This window comes from Colossoma macropomum, unplaced genomic scaffold (assembly GCF_904425465.1).
Source record: "Colossoma macropomum unplaced genomic scaffold, Colossoma_macropomum, whole genome shotgun sequence".
Classification (NCBI taxonomy): Eukaryota; Metazoa; Chordata; class Actinopteri; order Characiformes; family Serrasalmidae; genus Colossoma; species Colossoma macropomum.
Genome location: NW_023494816.1, coordinates 5,753 through 27,771, shown reverse-complemented (window position 1 = coordinate 27,771; position 22,019 = coordinate 5,753). Strand labels below are relative to the sequence as shown.

Sequence of the window (22,019 nt, the reverse complement as noted above, 5' to 3'; positions counted from 1 at the left end):
ACACTCAAAATTTTCATCTACATTGGAATTTCTCTAAAGCGATTTTTATGGCAAGCTACTCTGAGTGACTGACATTATGAATCTGCCTTTAGTTAGCTGGCTAGCTAACTTTTCTCACACTTTGAAGGTTTGCCAAAAAAAAAAGAGTTGACGAGGCAGTGGGAGTTAACTTTTAGAAGAGAAGTCTTTTCCGTCAGTGAGTCAATTATTACTACTGAAATATGCACTATTTTGTTTTATTTCAGTATTTCGTAGTGAATGAACTGCGATGACCAGGAGCAAAAGAAAAGTTAAAATGATGAGGATGTAGACAGAAAAATTAAACGGAATTTGGCTTTGCATTTGCTGGCTTCTTATTCAGATTTTATGTTTTACCTTAAATGGTATTGCATTTACATTCTGGCGCCAGCACACTATTAAATAACTGCTGCATCATTTAAGGTGGAGCGGAAAAGTCAAGGAAAGTCATAAGAAGCCACTTTTAGCGTTGTTCCACAAGTGTCAATCAAGTTCATGTTAGTCTAACACTGATACGCACTCCTCTCTTCAGCATCTAGCAGCGATTATAACTACAGAGATTTGACGTAACTGAAGACGAAACTTTTTTGTACTCCATGTAGATGATAAACCCCTCAGTATAAAAACGATTTATTGAAATCAGATGAGAAATGTAAATGCAATAGTGCTTTTTATTATTTGTTTACAGGGCAGTCGTGCCTGGACCAATAAGGTGGGTGAGTTCAGCATGTAACGGGCATTTGTTAATAAGAAGGTAAAGTTCTTTAAAAACTTTTTAAAATAAGTTTTATAATCATGCGGGAAGAATGAAGAAGTACTGAAGGCACTTGATAAAAGTTTTCCTGAATACAGAGCTCAGACTCCTGAACTGTTCACTGAATCTGTACTATAATACTTCAAATATTTAAACATTGAGCCACAGTTAATCTCTCTCTCTCTCTCTCTCTCTCTCTCTCTCTCTCTCTCTCTCTCTGTTTGTCTCTCTCTCTGGGCGGATGTGTTCAGTCTGAGTGGTTTCCATGGTGACAGTCAGTCAGCGTTTGTTGTTTATAGCCTGAAAGAAAAAAAAAAAACACAGGAAACTAAAACAAACCAGTATCATCAGAAGGAATGAACAGTCTTTTTACGAGAAAGAGTGAATGAAGCAGAGGAGTAAAAATGAAGAAATGTGGTTCATCAGGGGGAGTGGGGGGTGGGGCAGGGTGGCATGATAGAGAGAGCTAGAGAGAGGGAGGGAGAGAGAGAGAGAGGAGAGAGAGAGAGAGTAGAGTGAGAGATAGGGAGGCAGAAAAAGGGGGAGAGAGACATAGTAGAGAGGGAGAGAAAGAAAGAGAGGCACAATAACAGAGAGAGGGGAGAGAGATGTGATAGAGAAAGGGGGAGAGAGAGGTGAAAGAGTGCACATGAGAGAGGGACACAATGTCTAAGTGCCTAAAATTGGTACTTCAAATGTACTTCACTGTAAAACAACAATCAACTCTTAAATGTGAGTAAACTGGCTGTTTTAAAATGTCAGGTTTACTGAACCTGGAGTAGTAAGTTACTATCAGTCAATCAACGTGTTACATTCTGTCTTTTCTAAAGTTCAAATTTAATGCAGCCAAATGTCTGACCTTTTTAAAGCTAAAACTCCAAATTTACAGTGTAGATAAAAAAAACAATCACTAAATTGAAAACCAGCCCAGCAGTCAGGCTGCACAGCTCTAACAGTGTTTATCAGGACACTAAAGGACCCAGACCTGCGTCATCTTCTATATCTAAAATATTGTTTCTTGTTTGTTTTTAGGGAAAGTGTGTTTTACTGAATGACTGTTGAGCTTCTGAAGTATATAAACCTGTAAATGAAAGCAGGACATTAGAGAGGAGACATGTAGAAGAGTCTGATGTGGGGATAGAGGAAATATGCACGATGGCATTAATGAGGAGACATCTCTGTTTTTTAAACAAGTTTGTCGATAAGATTCAATCAACATTTCTGAATCGGTGCATGTTTTATTATATATGTAGACCCTCATATTAAATAGAAAAGTACCAACTGCACATTTTAAAGGTTAATCAAAAAAATTCTGGGAGAGGATTTTACCAAAACAGTTCTACAAGGAACTGTGATCGTTACATGTATAGACAACAATACAGATGTCATAGCAATAAAATATATTTGAAATGATCATACTTATGTTTTCTGTACTACACTGTCATCAGTGGAGATGATGATGCATCAGATGGTGATACAGATATTTTATGTATTTAAGCTGGAAAGCACACTTGGCTCAAACCATACGCAGTTGTGTTGAAATATGTGTTGCATCTTTTTTGCCAGACATTTATAAAGGCAAGCTGTTACAGTGAATTTCAGCCTGTGTGGTAAGTTCTAACATTTGCACTCAAACCACTTTTGTCTGAATGAACAATATTTTTGAAGAAACACTTACTGCAAGTGTGCTGTACACATCATCAGAGGACCTGGACATGGGGTCAAGAGCTGTGTACGTGTCATCCTTAGCATTAGGGTCAACATTCTGGAGAGAGGAGAGTTAGAGAAAATTTTTACACTTTCAATGTTTCTTTTGAATGTTACTTTGTGAAAAGTTTTTTTTTTTTTTCAAGAGGTAACGGACTGTATTACATATATATCCTCCAGTAATGACTAATTTTAGATCAGTACTGCCATCTACAGGTGGAGATCTGTAATGACTCCAGCTGCTGGAGCTCCTCTACACTGCAGAGTGTAGTGTTTACTCTGCAATAACCCACTAAATCAACTCAACAGGTAAGAAACAACCTTCAGGAGTTTAATCAGATGAGTTACAGCAGCACAAACACTAAACTGTGCAGTTCAGCTTCACTCCAATAGTCTTTAACAGCTCACCTGGTGATCATCTTCCTCCATCGTCCTCTTCTTCTTCTTTACTTTGTACCTGCTTTCAGAAAAGAATTAATGCTTTACCAGCATGATTTACCATTGCACATGATTACATTGCTATGAACTGTATCACCACCATATATATTGTAATATTTTGTTTAGATAAAAGGCAAAGACTTGAAATATGACAAAATGTAGTCAGTAGTCAGTACATTCTAAAATATCCAAAAACTACATTTTGTTTAATTTTACAAATCTATAAATATATGTAAAGTTGTCTATTCTTACCATATCAATAAAGTAATGGCAATAAACACTGCAACCACACAGAGTCCAAGTCCAACCACCACATACAGAATCATGGAGAGTTCTGCTGAGAGACACATGTACAGAAAACCAGATGCCACCAAAAGGTCAGTAACGATCTAATAATTATTATGTGATGCATTTAATCTTCTTTAAGTACCTTTTACAGTGACAGTCACTGCAGCTGATCTCTGAGATCTGTGTTCATTCTGAGCCACACAGTAGTAGGATGCACTCTGTAGAGCACTGTAACTGTGTCCAGATCCTACAGGTGAGCTTCCACCTTCTTTAAACCAGGTGTAGTTCTGCACAGGTGGGTTTGCATCACTGCTGCAGGTCAGAGTCGCTGAACTGTCCTCTGCAGTTTCACTGATGGACACCAGGGCTTTCTTTGGAGCATCTAGAAACACAGAATGGCAGTAAAGCACCTTTAAGTATAGAAATAATTTCATATTATATACTTTCTGAAATTGACAAGCAAAACAAGAACTTACATAAAACTGTTAATGACTTGTACTCTGAGTATCGAGAACCTTGAGTGTTGGTTGCCATGCAGCGATATTCCCCACTATCTGCAGAGCTGATGTATGAGATGCTGTAGATCTGACTTGTTGATTTCTGCAAAGTTCCTTTATTCAGCTTCTTAAACCAGGCAAATTTCTGCACAGGTGGGTTTGCATCACTGCTGCAGGTCAGAGTCACTGAACTGCCCTCCACTATTTCACCAGAGGGACTGATGGACACTGAAATGCTCTTTGGAGGATCTAGAAATAAGAATATCACTCTAATGAAGACATTAGATATTTAGAACTACTACAAAATGTAGAGAAACAGAATGAATAACTGGAATAAGAGAACAAAACAGACTCACACAAAACACTCAGAGTTAGAGCTTCAGAGTGTTTCTCTATGTATCCATTACTGGATCTGCACTTGTATTCTCCACTGTCCACAGAGCTGATCTTGTTCATTGTGTAAGTCTCTCCTTTTGCTACTAAAGATGTTCCTTTAAACCAGTTATATTCCACAGGTGGGTTTGCATCACTGCTGCAGGTCAGAGTCAGTGAACTGCCCTCCACTATTTCACCAGAGGGACTGATGGACACTGAGATGCTCTTTGGGCCATCTAGAGGTAGAATCACACATTACACATTATGAGGGTGCTTTTCTTTTTGAATAAGTAAGCTTATAGCCCGGCAGAACGACCTCATGTTTATGGGCAGATGCCCATCATTAACTTCAGCATTTGAAGTTAGACTCATTTCACCAATTTTAAAGATGCATTGATACCATTTTTTTCAGACTGAATACGAGCAAAAAATACGAGAGTATTTTTTAGAACTAGCAGATACCGAGTCCGATACCATACTGTGTAACCTGCTCAGAATTAAAAACACTGTTAAAAAGGTGGTTCTTGAAGGGTTCTTTAGTAAAGTCAATGGTTTATATAGAACTATGAACACTCAAAGAACCATTTGCATGCCTAAATGGTTCTTTGCATGTGAAAATCTTCTTCAGATTGATGAAGAATGTGTTGTATTTGGTTCTATATAGAACATTTTTAAAAAGGGTTCTATAAAGCACCAAAAAAGGTTTTTCTATTGTTAACAAGCTTCATATCGTAACAATAGTAGAACCCTTTTGGTACTATATAGAACAAGTAGCAGTGGAGAAGACTGGGCTTTGTCTGAAAAGCACTTCTGTACAGCTGTAAACAAACAATGTTTCACAGTGTAGATGCTCCTCATCTGTCGACTTCAACAGCAGGAAACACATCCATGGCGAATGCATCCATGGAGCTAATAAGTGGAGTTTTTTGTCTTCTCTGAGTTTTTTAATTGGCTAGTTGAGGAGTAGTTGAATGCCCTATCAAGCCAGACATACACTGTGTGATTTACAAATCTTGTTCTTTGGTGAGTCACACTGTATGTTGGAATAGACCATTGTGTGCATAAGATTAATGCACTCACACTGTACGAAAACACGCCTGATTGACATGCTTTGTGAAACACAGCCTCTACATAAAGAAACAAACAGACTTTGGTAGCAAATGTCGACTCTTTTTTTCCTCCGTTTAGCTGGCCTGCCATGTCTCCACCCATATTAGGGAAGCGGCTGTGGTTGTGTTTGTGTGTGTTTATAGACAGGCTAAAATCACACAGTGTATTCCACCAAGGCAGAATGTTCAACGTGACCAGCAACTTTGTGTGTGACTCACACACAAGTCAGTAACACTTCTCTGTGAGAGCAGAGCCTCCTACACTGCTTTTGTTCATTAGTGTGGCAATGTAAATGCAGCTTACATCACAGTATGTTAGTATCAGTGAATTGTTATGAGTGTAATTATGAGGAAATGAGCACAGCACCGCCTGATACATGATACCAGTATTGGTATTGATTGCATCCCTAACCAAAACACTCAGAATTACTCCTATTCTGAACTCTTCTTGGTTCTATGAAAATGTAAAATATAGACTGACACCATTAGATATACAACCCTATTTCCAAAAAGGTTGGAATGCCGTGCAGCATGTAAATCAAAATAAAATGCAGATGTGCAAATCATGCAAACTATATTTTTAAAGGACAATACTACAAAGACAACATATAAAATGTTGAAACTGAGAATTTATTTTTTTTTTTTAAATATATGCCTGTTTTGAATTTGATGCCAACAACACGTTCCAAAAAAGTTGGGACGGGGGCAGGTTTACCACTGTGTTTCATCACCTCTTCTTTTAACAACACTCTGTAAGCGTTTGGGAACTGAAGAGACACTGCTTTTGAAGGTAAAATGTTTTCCCATTCTTGTTTGATATAGGATTTCAGCTGCTCATCAGTTCGGGGTCTCCTTTGTCATATTTTTCATTTCATAATGCGCCAAATGTTTTCAGTGGGTGACAGGTCTGGACTGCAGGCAGATCAGTTTAGCACCAGGACTCTTAATACAGAGCAATGCTGTTGTAATACATACAGAATGTGGTTTGACATTGTCTTGCTGAAATAATCAAGGCCTTCCCTGAAAAAGACGTCGTCTGGATGGCAGCATATGTTGACAAAACATGTATATATCATTCAGCACTAATGGAGCCTTCACAGATGTGCACGTCACCCATGCCATGTGCACTAATGCACCCCTATACCATCATGAATACTGGCTTTAGAACTGTGCACTGATAACAAGCTAAGTGGTCTTTAGCCTGGAGGACACAGTGTCCATGATTTCCAAAAAGAATTTCAAATGTTGATTCGTCGGACCACAGGACATTTCTCCACTTCCCCTCAGTCCATTTTAAATGAGCACAGGCCCAGAGAAGGTGGCAGCATTTCTGGATTCTTTGTATGTATGGTTTCTTCTTTGCGTTTTAGAGTTTACACTTGCATTTGTGGATGCAGTGATGAACTGTTTTCACAGATGGTGGTTTTCAGAAGTGTTTCTAAGCCCATGTAGTGATTTCCGCTAGAGAATCATGTCTGTTTTTAATGCAATGCTGCCTAAGGGCCCAAAGATCACAGCCATATGATGTGTTGACTTTGTACTATTTTCAATTAAGTATAGGGTTTAAATGATTTGCACATCATTGCAATTTGTTTTTATTTATATATGCACAGCATCCCAACTTTTTTGGGAATGGGGTTGTACTTTTGAAGTATCACACTGAGCAGCAGCAGGAGATTCAAGATGTTTCCATCCTCTTACAGCAAGGCTTTAACTTACTTTAAATAATAAAAAAATACTTCATGAGCTCAGCTGTGTGTACTGAACAGGATCTCCAGAACTGAGATTAGAAACCACTGTTTAAAGGTTGTGTATGCTGCTTGTATCAGTATGTCATGAGAACTGTAGAGATTTCTATGTATATTCAATTTGCTCATTCATTTATTATTTTGTGGAGAGAGAACAGTGATGCTGCATCAGCTGAGGGTTAAAAACAGTTCAGTATGAACCCTCAGCTTTTTTTGTTTTCTGAAACTGAATAAATTAATCTGTACTTACATCTGACATTCAGAGTGACCTCAGGAGAGTGAAGTTTCTCTAACAATGATCACAGCCATAGAAACCGATTCTAGATCAGCACTTTTACTGTGACACAATGTTTTTATGAGAATAAATAAATAAGTAATTCTGAATGAAAGAATCTGTACTTACATCTGACATTCAGAGTGACCTCACTTGAGTTCTGACCCCGTACAGCACATCGATACCTGCCTGCATCCTCCCTGCTGACCGACTGCAGGTGGAGTTGGTCTTTACTGGAGGATAAATTATGTCCATTTCTGTACCAGGAGAATGTTGGTCTGACTGTCAGACTGCAGGTGGTTTTACATGTGAGAGTGACTTTATCTCCCTCTATCACTCTCTCAGGAACCTCCACCTGGAGATCTGAGAACAAGAGAAAACAAACTCATACTGTAGAGACTCACACTAGCTGTATGACTGTCACTGCTGTCTTAAATGTTTGTACACAAAAGTTACACCACAGTTAAACTTAAGGTTTGCACCTCCAGTTTGACTTTAATATACAAATATACTTCATTTTTACGTTTTTGTTTAATGAATAAGTTAAACTGGTGAACTACTGCTAATACAGCGCTGTTAAACACCTCAGTGTGCTGAACAACTCTGACTAATGTTCTACAGTTAACAGCTTATTTATTTCCTACTTTACACAGAATTGACTCTTTCGACTAATAGACTAGAATTTCTGCTCTGTAGGAGTTCATTTAGTGCTACAGTTACCAACAAATCCCAGTGCACAGTACAACAAAACAGGTTGCAAACTCATGAATGTGATGCAAATACAGAAAACAGTTTCATCATCATGACTACACCTAAACTACATTTTTCAAAAGCCCTACAAATACAGACAACACATGCTACTTCAGAAACCAGTCACAACATGACAGAAATGTTTCTGGAAGACTTTCAAAGTGGATGGAATATCTGTGATGGAACATCACTGACAGAAGTTGAAAAGACCACAGAGACTCACATCCCCTTAAGTTCATGGTTAACGTAGGTAGCTAGTTAGCTGTCTGACATATCATACCTATATTATGGCAGTCATCAGTCATACCTGGTATTGCTACAGTACTGTGAAAACATATTTGCCCCTTCTCAATTTCTTATATTTTTGGCATATTCGTCACACTTGATTGTTGCAGATCACACTACTTCTAATATTAGACAAAGATTACTCAACAGAAAATGTCTTTTAAATGACGATTTAATTTATTGGAGGAAAAATGGTGTTCAGTCCTACCTGGCACTGTGTGAAAAAGTAATTGCCCCCTTAGCTACTAAATCAACCAGTTAACCAAATTCAATTGACTATTGTATTTAACTTCACTAGCCTCACCCAGGAATGATTACTTTCAGAACTGTTGAATCTAAACCTCACTTAAATAGAATCTGTCTGGAAATGTGAAGCAGTCTAGAAGGTCTCAAAAAGCAGTACATGATCCCACATTCTAAAGAGATTCAAATACAGATGCGAAACAAAGTCATTAAGATCTACCAGTCTGGAAAGGGTTACAAAGTCATTGCTAAGGCTCTGAGACTCCAGCAAACCACACTGATAGCTGGTTTCCACAAATGCAAAAAATTTGAAACAGTGGTGAACCTTCCCTGGAGTGGCCGACCTACCAAAATTTCACCAAGAGTGCATCAATGATTCATCCAGGAGGTCACAAAAGAGCCCAGACAAACATTTAAAGAGCTGCAGGCCTTTAGTAAAGGCAAAAATTACATCCATGGCAGAGTTCCAAGGCTTGTCTCGAATTTACCAAAAAACATCTAGATGACCCCCCAAAACATTTGGGATAATATTCTGTGGGCTGATGAGTCAAAGGTAAAACTTTTTTGAAGACATGGGTCCCGTTACATCTGGCATAAAGCCGACACCACATTCCACCATAAGAACATCATAGCAACAGTCAAACGTGGAGGTGGTAGTGTGATGGTCTGCGGCTGCTTAGTTTCTGCAGGACCTGGACGATTTGTCATAATTGTTGGAACCATAAATCCTGCTCTCTAGCAGAAAATCCTGAAGGAGAATATCTGCCTATCAGTTTGTCACCTAAAGCTCAAGAACAGTTGGGTTATGCAGCAGGACAATGATCTGAAGCGACCATGCAAGTCCACCTCTGAATGGCTCAAAAAAAACAAAATGAAAGTATTGTAGTGGCCGAGTCAAAGTCCTGACTTGAATCACATTGAGATGTCTATGCATTTGAAGCATGTTGTATTATTTTAGATACATTTCATGTATATATTATTTAGAGCTTTTGTCAAATGCAGCACATATCTTCTCATGTTGATGAAAATATTTTCTGTGTTTGCAGCTCGTTTTTTATTTTGTAATGCAATTAGTCTTGCTGGCCACTTTGGTAAATGAAATCTGAACTAGAATTCAAAGTACTGAACACTGGTTCTGCACTTCTAAGCAGTGTTTCTCAGGTGTTCTATGAAGGATTGATGTAATTATATCATAAAACTGCTTTGTGAATCCTGAACACCAGTGAATGAAGTACAGTGTCTTAGTTCTGCTGATGGATCTTACCTGTGACTGAAAGATCAACTCCACCTGCACCTTGATACTTTCCTCCAGGTTGGTCTGTTAGAAATCTGAAGTAGTATTTCCTTTGATCCTTTTCCGTTACATCACTCAGTCTGAGAGTGCAGTAGTTGAATTTATCTCCAAGGTACTGAACTCTGCCTCTGTACTCTGGATCATCTAACAGATCAGGTGGTTCTGCACCTCTAATCCAGTATTTGGTCCAGAAAGCTTTTTGTACTGAATGACCACTGGGACATGAATAAGTGCAGCCCATGGTCACATTAGATTCTTTTAGAGCACAGATAGATTTAGAGTTGTAATACACACTCCACCCATCCTGGGCAAAAACTCCTACAAAACAAAATGTAGAAATTGTTATTATATTACAAATTATTACTGTTTGGGTCTTAGTCAGTAAAAATGCTGCATAAAGTCTCCACTTCAGCTCATTTCTTAATTTCAGCCGAGTTTGAATAATCAGCTGCAATAAGGCAGCCCAAGTCAGCAACCCAAGAAGAGCCTTTAACCAAAAATCAAACTACCTTGGGAGCCACAACATTTTATGTCCATTTTAGCATCTTAGCTGTAAATATGTCTCAGTATGAGCTAATGTACTAGTATAGGCTAAAACGAAAACACAAACTTACTTTAGTCTGCTTTAACCTTTAAATCAGATATAGCCACTTTTCCCGCATCTCCAACAGGAAACTTTTCCTCAAAAGTAGAACAGTTTACGTAAAATGTCTCTCAATATTTGATTTTTGTTACGAGGCTGAAGTCAGCTTGTTCGAATTTTCCCATTCCATCTTAAATGGTGCCTGAGGCACCATAATGTAACTGATGCACTATTTAAGATGGAATGGGAAAATTCAAACAAGAAGCTGGTGAATGGGAAACTGACTTCAGCTTTTTGACTTTTTAGTGTTTGACAGTTTCTTGCTGCAGTTTAAACGTATCAGGAAACCAGATGGAGTGATTATACACGCAAATAAGTCCATTCATCTCCAAATTATCAATGTTTATCTTCCCTCTTTCTCTTTGCCTTTTTTGTTAGCTACTAGCTAGGCTAAATTGTTGTCTGCATTGCTATGGTGACCAACATTGTCTGTGTGCCAATCTTCAGGGTTAAAGGGTGAATTAACAGTCACACATTAACTCCAGCATTTAAGATCTGTTGTTAAACTGTGTTGAACGATCAGCAGAGCTTTATTTTTATTGCAAAGGAGGATTATTTTATGTTTAACTAAAAATCTAATTCTGCTGTGGAGCCACAACAGGGCAGTAAACCAGTTGCATGTTGCCGATCCTTGGTATAGAGAATAAATATCTTCCTATAAATTTGAGGGAGGCAGTTTAGATTTTGGTGTGAAGTAACAGCTCCAACTCACCTGAGATGAAGAGCAGAAACAGCAGAGAAACAGTCAGAGACATCCTGAGATCAGGAGTGCAGCCTGTCTGATCATAACACAAACAACAAAATACTCTTGATTTGCATAAATATCACAAATGTTGTTTCAAGTATCATCAACACGTATAAATCTGCAAAGAGCTGTGAGTTATACATGCAGTTTCTTCATTGTCTATTAAAGTCTTTTATGTATTAAGCATATTTCTAGAGGCCTTACATTATATACTTATTATATTTGTTATATTATTTCTTATATTACTTCCATTAACTACCATGATTCATTCATTCTTTTACAGGCAAAATTAACAGAGACCAAAACTCAATCTACTCTTGTTAAACTTAAGACAATACAAAAGTTAATCTGTTAACTATTAATGAGTCATTCTTTACTAACTGAACAAGCACAAGTATTTTCTTACCTTTGTTAAGTGATATTCGTCTTCTAAAGCCAAAGAACCATTGAGGAGAACAGAAGGAGCTTCGTCAGTTTAAACAGTCGCCTGAATGTGGTTGAAGTGTTTTCTTCTCGAACATCCTGACAAATGTTCTTCCTGGTTTCACTGAATCAGTCCTTCATTCTTAGTACACATGATATACACATTAACATTAAAACTGAAGCAAAAATTAAATATCAAACAATTACTGGAAGAATTATTTCATATTGAAGAATATTAAAAAGCCAACAATGAGATTATGAACATTTTCACATTTAATCAACCAGCTTGTTTTCTGTGTGGGTGACTTCAGCTTGACCAGCATCTCTGTTTTTTCACATTAGAACTTCCTTTGTCTCTGAGCACTCAGACCACAACTCATCTGAGTTACTACCAAAATAACACACACAGCATTGTGGGTTGGAGGTTGTATGATGTCATGCATTTTCTCCACTGATGATCACTGAAAGCTACATCTTCCTCCATTCTGTTCATCAGTATCAGTACCCGAGGAAGATGAAGATGAAGTGGACTTTTCCTTCCAGAGTCCAGCATTAATGTTGATGGTAAACTCTTTCAGTTGTGAAGGACTTTTAGTCAGTTATTCTTTACCAGAGGTGTCAGTAACAATTACATTTACTCTCATTACAGTTATTGAGTACAGTTTTCACTGTAACGGTACTTTTTGGAGTAGAATTAAATCATAGTACTTTTGCTTGAGTTAATTTTTAATAAAATACTTGTACTTAAAAAAGTAGCAGCTCCAGCAGGAAAAACACTACAGAGATGTCCAGTTTAGTGGAGAAGGATAGAGGAGAACTAAACCAGCTCACACAACGAACAGACCACGTCCAAATGGTCATCTGTATCAACACTGCACAGTGATTCTGTCACACTGTCGTTGACTGGCCTGATCTGACCTCTCCCCACCTCCCTGTCCTCTCTCTCTTCCTCTCTCTCTCTCTCCCTCTGTCTCTCTGTCTCTTCCTCTCTCTCTTCCTCTGCCTTGGTGTTTGTCTTTAATTGTGAGAGGCTGTGTAGCTGTTTAACTGTGAAATGCAGTAATAATGTCTGATTCTGTATGAAGTGATCAGCATGATTAGTGAAATATATTACAGTAAAATTCAAAGCTGGGTGAGTTGCTGATGTTGCTGTTGATTTTAACGGTAGAACAGATATCAGTGAAAATACACAGTCTGATGTGAATGTGTTTACTGTATGTAGAGGTTCACACCTGTTATCGTAAGCTAGAGTCCAGGGAGCTGATGGGCAGCAGGACTAAAATTACAGTATTAATTGAGCAATTTACTCAGAATTTTGACTTCTAACCATGAAATGCATGCAGTTTAATGTAAACCTTGTTCCTTACACAGCTCACAGAAAGGTGTGTAAATGTGCTCTAGCAGAGCTAACTGTGATCAGTCTCAGCTCTCAGAACTTTAGCTGTAGTATAATCTTTCTGTACAGATTATTTCCAGTGATGTAGCTGAGTCAGCTCAGAAATATGTTCAGGTTGTGACAGCGGAAATATAAAAAAAAAGTAACTTCTTATTTACTCTTACGTGAGTAATTTTATATACTAATACTTTTACATGTACTTGATTAAATTATCACTAAAGTAACAGTACTTGTACCTGAGTAGGGATTTAGTACTCTTTCAGTACTCTTTACACCCCTGTTCTTCACTGTCTGCTCAGTTCACTCGTGCTATTTGCTCTTCTTACAGCAAATGTAAAAAGTGCTGCTCATCTCCTCTCAGAGCTGCTTCAGGATCAGATTCCTCCCTGTTTTATATCTCAGTCTCAGAATCAGATCCTAGCCCAGCAGTGCTGCTCTGACAGGCCTTGTGTGCAACATTTAAAAGTAGAAACACTACATGGGCAGTATTTGGAGTGGTGTCACTACCTGTTTATCTTGTGTATTAAATTAATCTCATCCAGATTTAGAATCAGGAAGAAGCAGTGAGTCAAACCAGCCTCAGCACAGCACACATTTTTATCAAGCAGTAATTAGACAAACATCAGTTGAGTAGGTTGTTGTAAATGTTTAATAGATAAATATGAAGCCCTTGTGCTTTAACTCTTGTTATACTTTCCAAGAATTATACGTTCCAAGATTAAACGAAATCCTAGACTAAAAAGAATAAGGACAGATATTCACCATTAGTACTGCTATTTAGTCTGAGACTAGAGTTTATACATGTCTGGGAAACCAGCCCTCAATGACATAAAAAATTACATTTTTGGCAACAATTAATACATTCTTGATGTCAGAGTTGGTTTATCTTTTTCTGTTCATTCACACTGCCATCTAGAGGAATGTAGCTGTAATTACATGCAAACTGTACTATAAGGCCCATCACTGACTGACATATCTGGAGCTCTATATCAGCTCACCTGACACTTCATACATCACAAGCACTTTGGTAAGAAATTACAGAGTACAGTATACTTTCTAGAGTACACTTTATGTTTATGGTTCACTTTCATTGGTACACTTCATGAACTCCATGGTGTAGTTACAGTTGCATGTTGTGTCCTATAGAGGTCGTAGGGTCCAGTACATGGCCAGGATTAAATTTATGGCTTAAAACAGTGTTGTTAAAAATTCAGAGAATATTTGGTTTAATCTTCTTAAACATTTAGATCAAAGATTGGTCTTGGTTCCAAAGCAAACAAACCACAAGGTTATTTAACTGAGTTTTATTACAAAAAAGAAATGGCATCTAATGGATTGTCCTGGTGATTAAAGTTTAAGGCAGCTCAAACTGTCACTGCTGATCTTGGCACAAATATCCTTCTGAAATAGTGAAATTCAGGTCCAGTAAACATTCACTTGTTATCAGGACTGATCCACTAAACGGTCATAGGAACAACAAGGAATGAGTGGTTAACACCCAACTGATAGAGTAAGTCCTGTTTCGCTGCTGTTTCTGATAGACATAGATGAAATTTGTGTCCATAGGTCATAACATTGTTCTTGAACAGAATTGCAGCAGCATAAAGTTGTTTACTTTATGCTGCTGTATATCACCGAGACATCGTCAAGCGTGGAAACTGCTGATCTGCAACCACATGGCAAACACAGTGTGATCCACCTAAAACTGTAATATATATATATATATATATATATATATATTTTCAGTCTATTTCAGTCCAAATAAGAGACTCAAATATTTTGATAAGTTTGGCTTCTCTCACCTGTCTGTAGCACCAGTGCGAGTAAATCTTACAGTAGTGTACTGAACCTCGTCCTCTTCAGTCTTCTCTACCACTTTATCACAGTGGTGCTGGACGCTGGTGTACTGAACCTCCTCATCAGTCCCAGAAGCTGTCACTGCAGAGCTCTCAGCATTCCTGGGGTTTCTGACTTTACGGGGTACAACACTGGCATAATGGACATCATCCTGATTGGACGGATCTGGATCATGTGTTGCATCACTAGTTGCAGATCTTACTGTCACACTGCTGTACAGAAGTTCCTGAAGTGAGACATAATGACACGTGATAAATCAGACAAATTATCTCAGAAAGTAAGACTCTTAAGACTTCTTTTTAATACATGTGTCAAATGGATTCTGAAGTGATTGTTTATGTTTTTCTTCTTGGTGATTTGATGTGCACCTGTGTATTAATTACCTATTTTCTCATTTTCTCTCTATATCAAACTAGCGATAAGCACTATTTAGAACACAGTAGTCCTAAATAGTTGATCTTGATTTTTTGATTTTTCATCAAAAAAGAAAATCAAAAGAAAACACTGCAGGAAACACTGCAACAAAATGTGGCATGTTGTGTTTCTTTTGACTTGCCTGTCTTTGTTTTGATGTATTAGCTGAATCACCATGTCTCTTTTTCCTAACATGCATCAATAATAAAAAATAATAATAAAAATAATGTCAAAATTGGCTCAGTTGGTGGAAACAATAAATGAAGGTAACATAAAATGATATGCATACATGTACCTTACACATACAACAGCAATGATGACAGATAAACATCCACATCCAGCAATGACCCCAACAACAGCAAACAGAACAACACTATTAATCGCTGTGTGCAGAGAAATTTTAAAATCAGTTGAGAATTACAAGTTTTTTAAAAAAGTTGTGTTATAAACTGTTATAATTTTATTGGGAGGTTAATTAAAATTCTTTCACCAATAATACTTTTTACAGAAACAGTCACTGCAGCTGATTTCTGAGATCCGTATTTATTCTGAGCCACACAGTAGTAGGATCCACTCTGTAGAGCCCTGTAACTGTGTCCAGATCCTACAGGTGAGCTTCCACCTTCTTTAAACCAGGTGTAGTTCTGCACAGGTGGGTTTGCATCACTGCTGCAGGTCAGAGTCCCTGAACTGCCCTCTGCTGTTTCATTGATGGACACCAGGACTTTCTTTGGAGCGTCTAGAAAAGTAAAATGGCAGTGGAGCATCTTTAAGTACAGAGATGTTGTTAGATGAGATCAGTTTTTAGATTTCAGAGTTACATGAGTAATAAAGAAGCAGAATAAAAGCTTACATAAAACTGTTAATGACTTGTACTCTGAGTATCGAGACCCATGTGTGTTGGTTGCCATGCACTGATATTCCCCACTATCGGCAGAGCTGATGACTGTGATGCTGCGGAACTGACTTGGCCATTTCCAAAGGATTTTATTGTCCAGCTTCTCAAACCAGGTGTAGTTCTGCACAGGTGGATTTGCATCACTATTGCAGGTCAGAGTCACTGAACTGCCCTCCACTATTTCACCAGAGGGACTGATGGACACTGATACATTCTTTGGAGGATCTAGAGTTAGAATGACACATTACACTTCATGGGGCTGATTCTCCATTTTAATAACTAAGCTTATAGACCTGGAAAAATGCCTGATGTTTATTTTCAGATACCAATCAGGAACGTCAGCATTTGAAGTTTACTGTTGTTGCAGATTAATGATTTGTTTTACCAAAACACTCTGAATTACTCTTATCCCAAACTTCTATCCTCTTACAGCAAAGCTTTAACTAACTAATACTAAACCCTTCATGTCGTGTGCATTTACTCATTAGTGTATTACTTTATAAAGAGATATTAGTGATGCTGGATCAGCTGAGGGATAAGCTGTATCATAAACAGTTGAACATGAACCCACAGCTTTGTTTGTTTTCTGAGACTGAATGAATGAATCTGTACTTACATGTGACATTAAGAGTGACCTCAAGAGAGCGAAGGTTCTGACCCAGTACAGCACAGTGATACCTGCCTGCATCCTCCCTGCTGACCGGCTGCAGGTGGAGTTGGTCAGTACTGCAGGATAAACGATGTCCATTTCTGTACCAGGTGAATGTTGATCTGACTGTCAGACTGCAGGTGGTTCTACATGTGAGAGTGACTTTATCTCCCTCTATCACTCTCTCAGGAACCTCCACCTGGAGATCTGAGAACAAGAGAAACAAATTCACACTGTGGAGACTCACACTAGCTGACAGGCACCTATAAATGATGTAAAAAATAATAATAATAATAAATTGGTAAACAAAAAATGCTCCTTCCAACAATCAAATTCAACTGACCTCATGAACATGTTTAAGGGAATCCAGTCCAATAATGTGCCTTTGACTGCAACCAAGACCAAGTTGGTCGCACTCAAAGACCAAGTTGTGTTTTCCAACACTAGGCTAACTGAGGCTCTATAAGCAGTTGTATCATCTCAACATAAACTGAAAACATAAACTGAAGTCTTGTACTGGAAGTATGAGTGATTACGATCTCTTGGACAGGAATGCCATAGAAATGAATGAATTTGGAAGACTAAATTAACAATACAATATCAATTACTGAAAAACTCTACACATCTATTTAACATGGCAATGCGCTCACAGAGGCAGCAGTACTTCTTAAAGATTATCAGTCATAATGGAAATAACCCCAAGTTTTTTCTCCACAACAGACAGACTTTAAAACCCTCACCAATAATGAATGAGTTATCTTCATCTATATGTGAGGAATTTGCTCTTAAGACTAAGATAATTAATATTAGGTCCTGCATTCACTCCACAATAGCAGTGATTTTAATCAAATTAATGAAGTTGAGCTTTGCTCTGTTGTTTCTCAGTTGAAGTCCACTATGTGCACCTTGGATCCAGTTCCAAACTTCTTCTTTAAACAGGTTTTTGATTCCCTTTGCAGCACTGTTTTAAATAGTAATAACAGTATTTTTATCAGGGTCCTGCTGCAAGACCACTTCTCAAGGCATCATGAGCAACTACAGAGCAAGTTCCAATCTGCCCTTTCTGGGCTAAATCATAGAGAAAGTAATGCATCAGCTGAATGTTTCTTCCTATGTAACACACATGAAAAAATTCAGTCGGGCTGAAAATCAGAAACAGATTTGGTAAAAGTAGTTAATGACCTCGGACAGAATACTGACAATAATAAAATATCAGTCCTGTTGGTTTTTACTGCGGCATTTGATACTGTGGCGTCCTGCTGCTGGCTGGCGCCAGCACCTGAGACTGTGGAGGTGTGGCTGTGCAGATGATCACACGCAAAGGCTCATGATAGCACGCACCCATCACCAAAGGCACTAAATGTTGGTGTTTATTGTGTTGTCTGGTAGTTATAGTTATGGGTGACTTGTGTTGTTTGGTGTCAGGGCCTGTGGGTTTTGTGTGTGTGAGGGGGGGCACTGTCAGGGAGAAGAAAATGGCTATTGGTGACCTCCCCCACAGTTTCAGTGGTCTGCATCTGCCCTTTTCTGCCTGTGTGTTTAATAAAGAGCGTTTCTTTTAGCAGTGGGTATTGCAGGAGGAGAGGCTCATTGACGAAGTCGACGCAACGTGGCATAACAGTGGGGCTGGTTTGCAAGAGGCCGGAAAAAAATTAAACCAAAAGTAAAACCATTAAAGCTTTCAGTGTGGGAGAACTGCCGCGAGCAGCGGAGCAGTTGCAGGGAGATGCCGGCTGAGGAGGTTCAGGGTCGGTCACCAGCAGTGGAGACAAAGCTACAGCACGCATAAGTGATGTTCGAAGCAGCATTAATGGTGCAGTGGGAGCAGATGGGCTGGGACGAGTGCCGCTGCTGCTATTGTGGTTTCTAGTCTTATTTTATTGTATTTAATCATTTAGTTTAACATCACTTTCATTAATTTATGCAATGTTTTATTTGTACTGTTGAAAATATATATTTAGAATATTAGTTTTATTCCTGCCTCTTTTTACTCAGTAATTTCTGACTTTTCCTTATGTTTTTATGTAAAGTGCTTTGAGCTGCATTTCAAAGATTATATATCTATAAAGTTTATTATTATTATTATTATTATTATTATTATCATTATTATAATGTACATGGAAGTGAATGTTAAACACCTGTGCTGCTGATCAACTTTGACTAATGTACAACAGTTAATGAACTACTGCTAATACAGCGCTGTTAAACACCTCAGTGCACTAACCGACTCTCACTAATGTACTACAGTTAATGAACTACTGCTAATACAGTGCTGTTAAACACCTCAGTGTGCTGACCAACTCTGACTAATGTACTACAGTTAATGAACTACTGCTAATACAGTGCTGTTAAACACCTCAGTGTGCTGACCAACTCTGACTAATGTACTACAGTTAATGAACTACTGCTAATACAGCGCTGTTAAACACCTCAGTGTGCTGATCGACTCTGACTAATGTACTACAGTTAATGAACTACTGCTAATACAGCGCTGTTAAACACCTCAGTGCACTAACCGACTCTCACTAATGTACTACAGTTAATGAACTACTGCTAATACAGCGCTGTTAAACACCTCAGTGCACTAACCGACTCTCACTAATGTACTACAGTTAATGAACTACTGCTAATACAGCGCTGTTAAACACCTCAGTGTGCTGACCAACTCTGACTAATGTACTGCAGTTAATGAACTAATGCTAATACAGCGCTGTTAAACACCTCAGTGTGCTGATCAACTCTGACTAATGTACTACTGTTAACAACACAGTTATACAGACTCATATCTGCTTTGTAGGAGTTCAAGGAATTCATTTAACTCTGAGAATCTAATGCAGCCGAGAATAAATATAAAGCATATCTGGACCGAATTCATCAGTTCTAAGCAGTGTGTACCTCAAGTGTGTTCTGCTGATGGATCTTACCGGTGACTGAAAGATCAACTCCACCTACACCTTGATACTTTCCTCCAGGTTGGTCTGTTACAAATGTGAAGTAGTATTTACTTTGATCCTTTTCTCTAACATTCTTCAATATAAGGGTGTCATTGTGTTGTTCATCTCCGAGGTACTGAACTCTGTCTCTGTACTCTGGATCATCTGACAGATCAGGAGGTTCTGAACCAGATGTAACCAGCTCTTTAGTCCAGAAAGCTTTTTGGACTGAGTGATTACTTGAATATGCGTAAGTGCACTCCATGGTCACTTCAGACCCCTTTAGAGCACAGATAGATTTAGGGTTGTAATCCACAGCCCCCCCATCCTGAGCAACAAATCCTGCAACACAAAACACAGAAATGTGTAAATTATTACTGTTTGGGTCTCAGTCAGTAAAAATGCTGCATAAAGTCTCCACTTCAGCTCATTTCTAAGACTATTCATTTCAGCTGAGTTTGAATGATCAGCTGCAATTCAGAATAGTATGTGTGTGTGTGTGTGTGGGGGGGGGTTGTAAAAATAAACTATATAAAAACAAATGCATAACTGTACACAGTTCAGTGAGAAGTAACAGCTCTAACTCACCAGACATGGAGAGCAGAAAGAGCAGATGAACAGTAAGAGACATTCTGAGATCAGCAGTGCAGCCTGTGTGATCATAACACATACAACAATCTGTTTACGTAAATGTTAACTCAAACGTAAACCACTTTCAAAGCCCAAAGAGCTGTGAGTTCATACACAGTTACTTCACTCTTCACTGAGTTTTTTTTCCCAGATCTCATATAACTGCTATATCACTTTTGTTATATTAAGCACATTTGACTATCAGTGTGTCTTTATTGTCAAAATGATCGAAGAGACTAAAATACTTGTTAATCTAAAGACAAAAATACAATAAAAATACAAAGGTAAATATTAGTTCACTTCTGTACCCAATAACTATGACTTCTTTACTTATTGAACAAGCACTAAGACGATTTTCCTACCTTCATTAAACAGTGTTTCTCTCTCGAACCCAAAGAACTAATCAGATGAACAGAAGGAGCTTTATCAGTTCAAACAAATGGTGTGTATGTGGTTAAACTGTTACTGTCTTTTTGCAGAGCCTGACAGTTGTTCTTCCTGTTTACACTGAATCAGTCCTTCATTCTTCATGTACACAAGATACACTTATTCTCATTAATAACTGAATATCATACAAATCTTAGAAGAACATGTACATATTGAAAAACATTAATGAGGCACTTCTGTGATGAATATTTTCCCCTTTAAATCAATAACTTTTGTCTTCTGTTATCTTTTCATCTTGTTTTCTAGACAGTGTGCGTGACTTCAACTGACCAGCAACTTCATTTTTTTCTCAACAAAACTTCCTTTGTCTCTGAACATGCGCAGCGCATCTCATTAGAATGATCAGATAACACTGCTCAGTTTCTGCGTGGTAAAGCTAAAACCACACTACAGCACAGCCTTATGGCTTAGAAGTTAACTGATGATCAGCATCAGTGACTGACAAAGATGAAGAGGGAAGTGACCTTTTTTCTAGAGACCAGCATTAATGTTGTTAATGTAATTGATAGCACTTTATTTGACAGTACATTAAGTAACTAGTATTTAATAGGTAACTATATAGTACTTAGATGTAATGCTCTGGTACATGCTTTGCATGTACATATTAACTTACATAAAAAACTACCATGTATGTACAGCAGTACTTACTCAGAATTTAATGTCAAGAATATGTAGTACTTACAAGTAATACTTGAGGAAGGTCAGGTATATTTTAGCATTTAATGCTGAGAATTTACATAGTAGTGGTAAATACAACTAGCTGCATGCCTATGCGATAGGGAAGAGCAGGTTGCAGGTACTGAAAATGCAGGGTATCACTAAATACTTAGTAACTATCTTTTTTCCAGGAGCATTAATTTGTTTTACATGAATTTGTATTTTGAGTCATGGTTATGTTCTCCACACCACAAAGACAAGAAACATATAGTTGCTGTATGATTACTATGTATGGAGTTACACTTTATTTTACAGTCCTGTTTCCATCATATTCCTGAGAACTTACCTGTATGTACCCAGTAGTATGTCTGGTTCATTTCTGCATATAAGAACAATAAGAGAACAGGTAGTTACTGTGTAATTACTATGTACAAAGTTTCACTTTATTACCACAGTATTACAGAAGATGTACTAATAAACATACAAGGTAATATGAAATGAATTGTACTGGAATTAAGCTACTTTTCTCTCATGTATTTCCTCAAGC

The 22,019-nt window shown here is 38.0% G+C and overlaps 1 protein-coding gene across 1 annotated transcript; it reads right to left on the bottom strand.

Annotated features, from left to right (window-relative positions):
- Nucleotides 1–1,051: 1,051 nt before the first annotated feature.
- On the bottom strand, nucleotides 1,052–15,453 carry LOC118800103 (B-cell receptor CD22-like). Its single transcript, XM_036560248.1, has 13 exons — nucleotides 15,433–15,453; nucleotides 14,822–15,070; nucleotides 11,136–11,202; nucleotides 9,751–10,098; nucleotides 7,345–7,571; nucleotides 7,185–7,221; nucleotides 4,059–4,313; nucleotides 3,682–3,951; nucleotides 3,348–3,587; nucleotides 3,170–3,254; nucleotides 2,888–2,936; nucleotides 2,451–2,537; nucleotides 1,052–1,072 (listed from the first exon to the last, which is right to left on the bottom strand). Exons 1-13 carry the CDS (start codon nucleotides 15,451–15,453, stop codon nucleotides 1,052–1,054), a joined length of 1,956 nt encoding a protein of 651 aa, XP_036416141.1.
- Between the last annotated feature and the right edge of the window lie 6,566 nt (nucleotides 15,454–22,019).